The sequence below is a fragment of the Ranitomeya variabilis genome, chromosome 2 (genome assembly GCF_051348905.1).
Source record: "Ranitomeya variabilis isolate aRanVar5 chromosome 2, aRanVar5.hap1, whole genome shotgun sequence".
NCBI lineage: Eukaryota > Metazoa > Chordata > Amphibia > Anura > Dendrobatidae > Ranitomeya > Ranitomeya variabilis.
In genome coordinates, this window is record NC_135233.1 from 523391992 (window position 1) to 523403624 (window position 11633).

At 40.3% G+C, this 11633-nt stretch overlaps 1 protein-coding gene across 1 annotated transcript in view; it reads left to right on the forward strand.

Annotated features, from left to right (window-relative positions):
• The window catches only part of LOC143809685 (uncharacterized), a 128317-nt gene extending 117189 nt beyond the window's left edge, over window positions 1-11128 (forward strand). Inside the window, exon 2 of the mRNA XM_077292729.1 lies at window positions 10138-11128. Within this exon, the coding sequence (XP_077148844.1) occupies window positions 10138-10673 (536 nt within the window). The 3' untranslated portion in view covers window positions 10674-11128. The remainder of the gene's footprint in view (window positions 1-10137) is intronic.
• Window positions 11129-11633: the final 505 nt, after the last annotated feature.

Here is an 11633-nt window from a genome sequence, read left to right on the forward strand (position 1 = left end):
CTGGGAGAAAAGAGCCTCCTTGGAAGATGTAGTTAAAAACTTCAGCTAGGTGTGGAGAGAGAATGTTCGAATAAGATTTGAAATATGCATTCGTGAACCCATCTGGGCCTGGGGATTTATGGAGATTAAGTTCTTTGATAACATTTTCTATTTCAGTTGGTGTAAATGGGGATTTAAGGGATGTGAGTTCGTCAGGTGTCAATGAGGGTAAATTGATTTGTGACAAAAAATTTTCGATTTTATCGATTTTTTCCTTTTTATTTATGGGGTCGTTCTGTTTGGGATTTAGGTTATAGAGTTTTGAATAATATTTAGCAAATTAATTCGCTATTTCTTGTGGATGTGAAGTTTTTCCCTTCCCATCCATCATGTTAATTCTGCTGATCCTGTTATTGATCCTCCTCTTTTTGATTTTGTTGGCCATAAATTTAGTTGGTCTGTTGTGAGATGTGTAAAATTTGTAGTTAGACATTTTTACGATAGCGTCGTAAGGTGAGAACAGTAGGTCTCTAAGCTCAGATCTCAATTTATCTAGTTCTGCTTGTGTATCATGAGGTGGCGAAGCGAGGTTAAGTAATTTGTTTTCTAATTTGCGGATTTTGTGTGATAATTCTTGGATTTTTTTTTGGATTCTTTTTTTTCTGTGGAGGCAATGCCCATCATCACTCCCCTGATTACCGCCTTATGTGCACACCAGTTATTGCAGGGATTTGTCATGGTTGACTTATTGTCATTAAAGTAGTTATTGATGGCTTTGTGGATTATTTGTTTGTTTACTGGGTTGTGTAAGATTTTTGCGCTACATCTCCATAGTTTGGCATTTAGTAAGGGGGGACCTATTATAATTTTTCCAATGACTGGGGCATGGTCAGAAATCGTTCTGTCGCCAATTGAAATTTCTTTACATTTAGTTAGGGAAAATATATCTGTTAAAATCAAATCGATTCGTGAGGCAGTATGGTGTACCCCTGAGAAGTGTGTGAATTCTCTAGTATTTGAGTTGAGGCATCTGAAGGTGTCAAATAGTTCATTTTTGTCCAACCATAAATTAAGGTTGTCCGTGTTAGGTCTAACTTTTGAAGAGGAGTCCAGTTTGTTATCTGGGGTGATATTAAAATCACCTATCAGAAACATATTCCCTCTTTTGACCTCATCTACCTTTTTCATTACGTTGTTCAAAAATGAAACTTGTCTTAGGTTTGGGGTGTATATATTAACCAATACAAAACAAAGAAACGGAGTATAAAAGTCCCAATACACATTTTTTAAAAAATATATATATAATTTTATTGATCTCATATAATAAATCTCAATACAAATAATCCATAATCAATACAATACATCTATAACAGAAAGTGAAAAGGAGGAAAACAAAAAGTAGTGGCGGAGCAGGTAGGAGACCTATCACATCACCTCACAGGTGCTGCTGTATGGGGATCATAATGTAAGAATGCTCTATGGCAGTTGCCCAAATCTCCATACATCAATTACTGAACAAAAGTGCGGTAGTGCAATTTAACATAGTTACCTAAGGTGCCGTAGTGCTACCCCGGTCAAACAGTTCAGATCATATGCAGCAGCTTACCCATTGAATCTGGATGTCCCACCGTGCTCCACACGCTACCCCCTGATGCACGTTTCGCGGTCGCTTTCTCAAAAGGGGTATATTAACCAATGTGCATTCCTGATCATTTATTTTGCAGGTGAAAATATGGTATCGACCTCTTTTGTCTTTATATTCTCCTAGGGCCTCAAATGGGGTAGAACTCCCCACTAATGTTATTACTCCTGCTTTCTTTTTCGTATTACATGCCTCGAATATATGTTGGAATTTATGATGGGTGAAGTATGGGTGATTCCCGTTAAGGAATTCTGATTCTTGAATGCATGCAATATTAGCTTTAGAGTCAATCAATTCTTTCCAAAGGGCATGTTGTTTTCTTGGGCTGTTTAAACCTCTGACATTGTAAGAAACTATTTTCAGCTCCATTATTTTATGTGAACGGCTGTCTTTTATCTCAGTAGCAATGAATGCTCAAGAAAGTTGAGTGTTATTAACAAATACAACTATAACAATAATCAACAATACAACCAATTTTTCTGCAAAGAAAGGGTTAGTAAACGTAAATATAATTGCTCAGGTAGATCAGAAGAGATACTACCACCTCTCAACGGGATACACCTGTGGAAGGAAAAAGAGAAAACATCCTACAAAGCGGATAATCGGGACCAATCCTCCCCTTTTAGTAATATTGATCATTTTGAGTACAGTTTGTCTCACTCTTTTGTGCTGGGAAGAGCTTCTTTTATTGATTGGATGAAGTCCATGCCTTCTCCAGGAGAGTGTATAGGGATGGTTCGTCCTCTGAAGAGCACCAGCAATTTCAAAGGAAAGCCCCATTTATATAGGATTTTTTTCTCTCGGAGGATAGAGGTGACCTTATTAAACTCTCTACGGCCTTCTAGTGTCTCTTTAGAGAGGTCTGGGAATACTTTCAATTCTTTGTGGGGTTCAGGAAAGGTTTTGTTTGTTCTCAAGTAGTTTAAAAATTTTTCCTTCGTTTGGTAGAAGTGAATTCTTAGAATTGTGTCTCATCCGGAGCAAGTCTGGGTGGTTGGGGGAGTCTATGTGCCCTGTCTATAATGAGGTCAGAGGGTGCAGGTCAGGGAGAGCCGATTTGGAGATACCTTGTATGTGGTCTGAGAGTTCTTCTTGAGTTATTGTTTCCTGTATCCCTCTGATTTTTATGTTATTGCGGCGTCCCCTGTCTTCGATGTCTGCCATTTTTACTCTAAGTTTATGGACTTCAGGTGAGATGTATTCGAGATCAATTGATGATTCAGCAGCACCTCTGTTATGATCCTTAGTGGCTGAGGATCACAGAACTGACGAGCTAAGTAACTGAACATAGAACGAGCTCTAGGGAGGTGGTAACTGGACTGACCGCAATCCTGATTCTAACCAAACACACTAAAGGTAGCCGGTGAACGTGCCTGAATTCCTAGACATCACGACGCAGCCTGAGAAACTAGCTACCCCTAGAGATAGAAAGTAAGACCTCACTTGCCTCAGAGAAATAACCCCAAAGATATAGAAAGCCCCCAACAAATAATAACGGTGAGGAAGGGGAAAATACAAACGAAGAAATGAAAACAGATTCAGCAAATGAGGCCCGCTAGTACTAGATAGCAGAAGACAGATAGGAAACTGTGCGGTCAGTAGAAAACCCTATATAAAATATCCACGCTGAGAATTCAAGAACCCCCACACCAACTAACGGTGTGAGGGGAGAAACTCAGCCCTCTAGAGCTACCAGCAAGCAAGGAAATCACATATTAGCAAGCTGGACAAAGACAGATAATAAACCAAGAAACATATTGAACACTGATGATCAAAAAATGAGCAAACAGAAACTTAGCTTCTCTTGGAGAGACTGATAACGAAGGTAGTCAGGAGAGATCAAAATAGCACTGAATACATCGACAGCAGGCAACAACTGAAAGTCCAGGTGAGCTAAATAGGAAACCAACCAGCATATAACGAGACAGCTGATCCCAGCCACAGACCTGCAGAATGACAAAAAGAGCCACCAGAGGGAGCCCAAAGATAGCACTCACACAGTACCACTTGTGACCACAAGAGGGAGCCCAAAAACAGAGTTCACAACACACCTCTTTCTAGTTTCTGAATCCTGTTTTCATGATTTGTCAGTTGTTTGTCAACCTTCTTGCAGAATTTCAGAAATTGTTGATGGGCGCTGTCAATTTTTTGGTTCTGCAGTTCAAATCTTTTATCCAATAATAAGCTTATTTTGTTGAGTGTATCATCTGAGTCACCGTGGTTCTGTGGGTTTGTAGGAGATTGTGAAGGAAAGTGAGTTTGGTTTTGCTCACAAATTTTTTCAGGACTCTCCGTTCTTGCTTTCTGCTTGGCTGGACTTGGATTTGGGCTAAAATCACTTGAGGAATCTTCTGATTCAAAAACATTCTTTAAGTCATCATATTTTTCTCCGGAAGCTCCTGGCATACTTCTTTTGGAGGAGAATGTTGAGTCCATCTTGTCCGTTGAGTGAAGATTTTCGGCAAATCTCACCTTCCTATTCAATTCCGGACAATGGTTTATGTCTCTTGGTGGAGATCTTGATTTGGTAGGACTAATAAGATTTACTTGGTCTTTATGTGGTTTGTAACTGCTATAGTGCTTGCTCTGCCTTAAGATACTGTGAGATTTAGGCAAGTTTTGGTGTAGAGCTCTTCCTTTTGATTTTGAATTGCTCATAATGGCTGAACTTTGATAGTAGTGTTGTCTCACTACGGTGACAAGATAGTCCTTGAGCTTTAATAGAGTAATATTATACTTGAGCAAACTTTGATTGCTGTAGTGTAAAGACTGTTGTCTCTTTGACAATTGGAATATTCAGGTCTTCTCAGGGAGGTGACACAGGAAGATGCAGATGGAAGGTTGCTTTATCAAGGCAATTATAATAGTGTTTTCTATTTTAAGACTGTAACCACACTATGTTCCTGAGTTAATTAGAGTGACATTTACTAATATGTGATGGAGTAGCTCTTTGTGTAGGGTCATCAATTGGGGAGAAACTTCTCTTTATGTTAAGAGAAGCTCCTGGTGTCTTCCTTGCAGCAACTGGTGTAGTTCTTCTGCTGCAGGTGCTGCTGTGTAGTAGTGAAGTGTGTGATAGGTGAAGCTTATTGACAAGACTTACAGAGAGTCAGTGATTTCTATGTTCCTGTAGCTGTAGTTAGCCTCCTAGAGCGGTGCTCTCTGAGATCAGAGCAGGAGCAGCTCATCAGATTAAGCTTATTCTTTTGGAGCGTCTATTTCTCGCTTCACATACAGCTTTTTAAGCTTAGAGGCATTGAAACAGTTAACTTGGTTTCAGATCTCTCCAAGCAGTCGCGCAGTGTGAGGTGGGCGTGGTTTATCGGTGAGTCATGTATGGGGGCCGTCGCGCCAATGTAAATAAGGCTAGAGTGGCGCTTGTGAGGGAGACTGGAGACCTCGGCGGTATGACTCTCAGGGCAGGAGTCAGACCTGTGGAGCGTCTGCTCCACACGCAGCTCCCAGATTCTTGAAGACACAAAAAAGTACAGTAAGGTCAAAAATACTCTGTTGTAAAAAAATCACAGTAATAAGCAAGTGCTAGTCAAAAGATGTAAAGAAAACAGGGTATTTAGTTGATACGTTTTTTTGCAAAAAAATGTATACTAAGCTGCTCCACCAAATCGCCAAGGTATACCCTTATAGAGCAGTCCTAACTAATGTATGCAATCCCTATCTGATGTATTTAAAACCTGATTATCTGTATAGTACCTGTATAAGCAGGGTTCAGAGAGAAAAAAATATACATGTGGACATGCAGGATGGAACAGCTTAAATGCAAATGACCCACAGAGGAGTGGTGGACTCCCCAGTCTTGTAGAAACAAGAGAACAATTATAGAACCAGAAACACATGGGCTACTTGCACACTGAACAAGTCTGTAGGAACCTGTTCACACCACCAGAAAACTTGAAGACACAAAAAAGCACAGTAAGGTCAAAAATACTCTGTTGTAAAAAAATCACAGTAATAAGCAAGTGCTAGTCAAAAGATGTAAAGAAAACAGGGTATTTAGTTGATACGTTTTTTTGCAAAAAAATGTATACTAAGCTGCTCCACCAAATCGCCAAGGTATACCCTTATAGAGCAGTCCTAACTAATGTATGCAATCCCTATCTGATGTATTTAAAACCTGATTATCTGTATAGTACCTGTATAAGCAGGGTTCAGAGAGAAAAAAATATACATGTGGACATGCAGGATGGAACAGCTTAAATGCAAATGACCCACAGAGGAGTGGTGGACTCCCCAGTCTTGTAGAAGCAAGAGAACAATTAGAGAACCAGAAACACATGGGCCACTTGCACACTGAACAAGTCTGTAGGAACCTGTTCACACCACCAGAAAACTTGAAGACACAAAAAAGCACAGTAAGGTCAAAAATACTCTGTTTGCTTATACAGGTACTATACAGATAATCAGGCTTTAAATACATCAGATAGGGATTGCATACATTAGTTAGGACTGCTCTATAAGGGTATACCTTGGCGATTTGGTGGAGCAGCTTAGTATACATTTTTTTGCAAAAAAACGTATCAACTAAATACCCTGTTTTCTTTACATCTTTTGACTAGCACTTGCTTATTACTGTGATTTTTTTACAACAGAGTATTTTTGACCTTACTGTGCTTTTTTGTGTCTTCAAGTTTTCTGGTGGTGTGAACAGGTTCCTACAGACTTGTTCAGTGTGCAAGTAGCCCATGTGTTTCTGGTTCTATAATTGTTCTCTTGTTTCTACAAGACTGGGGAGTCCACCACTCCTCTGTGGGTCATTTGCATTTAAGCTGTTCCATCCTGCATGTCCACATGTATATTTTTTTCTCTCTGAACCCTGCTTATACAGGTACTATACAGATAATCAGGTTTTAAATACATCAGATAGGGATTGCATACATTAGTTAGGACTGCTCTATAAGGGTATACCTTGGCGATTTGGTGGAGCAGCTTAGTATACATTTTTTTGCAAAAAAACGTATCAACTAAATACCCTGTTTTCTTTACATCTTTTGACTAGCACTTGCTTATTACTGTGATTTTTTTACAACAGAGTATTTTTGACCTTAAATACATCAGATAGGGATTGCATACATTAGTTAGGACTGCTCTATAAGGGTATACCTTGGCGATTTGGTGGAGCAGCTTAGTATACATTTTTTTGCAAAAAAACGTATCAACTAAATACCCTGTTTTCTTTACATCTTTTGACTAGCACTTGCTTATTACTGTGATTTTTTTTACAACAGAGTATTTTTGACCTTACTGTGCTTTTTTGTGTCTTCAAGTTTTCTGGTGGTGTGAACAGGTTCCTACAGACTTGTTCAGTGTGCAAGTAGCCCATGTGTTTCTGGTTCTATAATTGTTCTCTTGTTTCTACAAGACTGGGGAGTCCACCACTCCTCTGTGGGTCATTTGCATTTAAGCTGTTCCATCCTGCATGTCCACATGTATATTTTTTTCTCTCTGAACCCTGCTTATACAGGTACTATACAGATAATCAGGTTTTAAATACATCAGATAGGGATTGCATACATTAGTTAGGACTGCTCTATAAGGGTATACCTTGGCAATTTGGTGGAGCAGCTTAGTATACATTTTTTTGCAAAAAAACGTATCAACTAAATACCCTGTTTTCTTTACATCTTTTGACTAGCACTTGCTTATTACTGTGATTTTTTTACAACAGAGTATTTTTGACCTTACTGTGCTTTTTTGTGTCTTCAAGTTTTCTGGTGGTGTGAACAGGTTCCTACAGACTTGTTCAGTGTGCAAGTAGCCCATGTGTTTCTGGTTCTATAATTGTTCTCTTGTTTCTACAAGACTGGGGAGTCCACCACTCCTCTGTGGGTCATTTGCATTTAAGCTGTTCCATCCTGCATGTCCACATGTATATTTTTTTCTCTCTGAACCCTGCTTATACAGGTACTATACAGATAATCAGGTTTTAAATACATCAGATAGGGATTGCATACATTAGTTAGGACTGCTCTATAAGGGTATACCTTGGCGATTTGGTGGAGCAGCTTAGTATACATTTTTTTGCAAAAAAACGTATCAACTAAATACCCTGTTTTCTTTACATCTTTTGACTAGCACTTGCTTATTACTGTGATTTTTTTACAACAGAGTATTTTTGACCTTACTGTGCTTTTTTGTGTCTTCAAGTTTTCTGGTGGTGTGAACAGGTTCCTACAGACTTGTTCAGTGTGCAAGTAGCCCATGTGTTTCTGGTTCTATAATTGTTCTCTTGTTTCTACAAGACTGGGGAGTCCACCACTCCTCTGTGGGTCATTTGCATTTAAGCTGTTCCATCCTGCATGTCCACATGTATATTTTTTTCTCTCTGAACCCTGCTTATACAGGTACTATACAGATAATCAGGTTTTAAATACATCAGATAGGGATTGCATACATTAGTTAGGACTGCTCTATAAGGGTATACCTTGGCGATTTGGTGGAGCAGCTTAGTATACATTTTTTTGCAAACAAACGTATCAACTAAATACCCTGTTTTCTTTACATCTTTTGACTAGCACTTGCTTATTACTGTGATTTTTTTACAACAGAGTATTTTTGACCTTACTGTGCTTTTTTGTGTCTTCAAGTTTTCTGGTGGTGTGAACAGGTTCCTACAGACTTGTTCAGTGTGCAAGTAGCCCATGTGTTTCTGGTTCTATAATTGTTCTCTTGTTTCTACAAGACTGGGGAGTCCACCACTCCTCTGTGGGTCATTTGCATTTAAGCTGTTCCATCCTGCATGTCCACATGTATATTTTTTTCTCTCTGAACCCTGCTTATACAGGTACTATACAGATAATCAGGTTTTAAATACATCAGATAGGGATTGCATACATTAGTTAGGACTGCTCTATAAGGGTATACCTTGGCGATTTGGTGGAGCAGCTTAGTATACATTTTTTTGCAAAAAAACGTATCAACTAAATACCCTGTTTTCTTTACATCTTTTGACTAGCACTTGCTTATTACTGTGATTTTTTTACAACAGAGTATTTTTGACCTTACTGTGCTTTTTTGTGTCTTCAAGTTTTCTGGTGGTGTGAACAGGTTCCTACAGACTTGTTCAGTGTGCAAGTAGCCCATGTGTTTCTGGTTCTATAATTGTTCTCTTGTTTCTACAAGACTGGGGAGTCCACCACTCCTCTGTGGGTCATTTGCATTTAAGCTGTTCCATCCTGCATGTCCACATGTATATTTTTTTCTCTCTGAACCCTGCTTATACAGGTACTATACAGATAATCAGGTTTTAAATACATCAGATAGGGATTGCATACATTAGTTAGGACTGCTCTATAAGGGTATACCTTGGCGATTTGGTGGAGCAGCTTAGTATACATTTTTTTGCAAAAAAACGTATCAACTAAATACCCTGTTTTCTTTACATCTTTTGACTAGCACTTGCTTATTACTGTGATTTTTTTACAACAGAGTATTTTTGACCTTACTGTGCTTTTTTGTGTCTTCAAGTTTTCTGGTGGTGTGAACAGGTTCCTACAGACTTGTTCAGTGTGCAAGTAGCCCATGTGTTTCTAGCTCCCAGATTCTGCAGCAGCTGGCAGATCGCTTTGGCCGCAGACACCTCTGTACAGCAGCGAGGACTTTTGGGGGCGTGGTTAAGCGGTGAGTCAGACAGAGGGCTGTCTCGCAAGTGTCTAAGAGGTAACGCCCACTCTCCTGTGCCTGCAATTATTGTGCGTTCCCCGTACGGCACTCACTTTTATGTGTCCGAAGTCTCTGGAGGTGCAGCTCCCTGGAGGATCTTAGTAAGGGGGCATCTTCCTCTCACATCGTAGGTGGCCCCAGAATTCCACTCTGTAGTTGCCGGTGATTTGTCTCGGCCGGGAGCTTCACCCAGCGGCAGCGTAGTATATAGGGGCGTGGTTTCGCTTTGATTGTCACCTGGAAGTCCGGTCAGGCTGACTTCAGGGATTCTTGTCCCGGTTGTTGCGGCTCTTCAGTAGCCCCGGTTCTTGTCTCTTCGGGTCTCAGTTGATTGGATAGCTCTTTCTGCAGCAGCTGGTGATTTGCTTTAGCCGAAGGTGCCTCCTTGTAGGGTTGCAATGTGCAAAGGGGGCGTGGTTTCTCGGCGGCGGGGCTGGCTGCAGAAATTTATGTCCCGGCTTCTGTGGTTCACCCGCAGTTTAGGCCTCAGTTTAGTTCAAGCCTCAGTATGTCTCCAATGTTATCGATATCCCTCCAGAAAGGGATTATTTCAGATCCTGGGCCTTTCCCATGTAATATAGGGGCAGGATGGCTCGATTTGAGTCGTTTTGTAGGTAGGATTAGGATGTTAATCTCTAGAGCTCCAGAACCTACGTCTTCATGCTCCAAGGCATAGGCCTATTTTGTAGAATTTCAGTGATTTAGATCTAGTACAGTTTGAGTTGCAATTGACAAAATTTTCACATATGTCAATGCACTATTGTAAAATATGCATTAAGTAATGTGTACAATTTCCTGCTTTTAAATTTATATAATTAATTAAATCTGCTATGTTACAGGTTGGTACAGGGGAGAAAAGAGAGCCATGAAGTTTGCTATCCCGCGAATTTGGCGGCAACCGATCGACCACTCAAGCAACTGCTACTTCTGCATGGTGGATCCTGCCAAATGTCGCACAGGCAAGAATGTGCCTCAAATCATTTATCCAGACATTCCTTCTTCCATTGCCCCAGCACCACACTGCCCTGAGATGCCTGTTCCAACTCCCTCGAAGAGGGATCAGCCATCTTCAGGAAAAAGCTGCAAGTCAGACAGCGAGGAAGATATTGGAGATCAAGATTACGTTTTCACAGATGCGGTTGAGGAGAGAAGTCCATACTTTCCTAACCAGAAAGACGTCAACGATCTGATCAGAGACCTTGGTCTTACCAAGTCCAATGCTGAGTTTCTGACATCCAGGCTCAAGCAGTGGAACTTGTTGGATGAAAGCATGCAAGTCACAGATCAGAGAAAGCCTCACCAAACATTTTGCAACTTCTTCAGGAAGATGGGTTGTGCTTCTACAACAATGTGGCCGGTCTTTTTGAGGCTATAGGTATCACCTGTAACACGAGTGAATGGCGCCTATTCATAGACCCTTCATCACGGACATGCCGTGAGTTGGGATAGTCAAGGTGTCCGATTTCAAAAGCCAGGAAAGTCATAAACATAGGGAATAGACAAAGGCCTAGTTAGGTTACAGCCTAAGGTCAAAATACCAGGAAGATAGTGGATCAGAACAAAGGGTTTAAGCAGACGGATGGTCAGAACGAGGTCCAAGGTCAGATAATGAAAGATCAACAAGCAGAAAACAAGGCACTGAGTGACAAAAAACACTTAGCTGAATGTATATATCTCACTAAAGTATGACCTTATATGGGACAATTGGAATGCAAATGCAATTGTGAACTTTCTATTGATTATTTATAATTTTTCATGGTGCCTTATGCATAATTACTTATAGCATAATCCTCTACTAGTTTTCTTTGTGCAAGTGTGCCTTGAATTGTGATTCCCAGCTATACTCTGGTTTATCATTCTCTAATTTTCCTGCTTTGTTAGTGCTACTCTGAATTGATACAATTTTATGTGTTTGAATTAGTAAACTGGATATTTTTGTTTAAATATATCCTCTGACCTCTTCCTGTGTTTTACACTCAGTGAGGTTTTTTGTGTTATTTGATTACTTTAGAGTTTTCCCCCCAAAAAAAACGTTTTTGACATCTATTTTGGGAAATATTTGTGCTTAGCTGAATGTATGTTTGGCAGGGGTCTGGCACTAACTGTCCAGCTAAGCAGCAAAGCAATTACCTGGGACAATGAACACCTGGAGACAGCGAGCACCTCCCAATCTCAGATTGGACGGCCGAGCTGTCAATCAAAACACTGACTGCTCAGTACACCCCTGCACCATACTGGACACTAAGCCATTAGTAGCTGCATCTCAGACACACTGAGGGTGTAGAATCATGACAGTTCCCCAAAATAACATGTGTGGGGAGGCCGCCCATGAGCC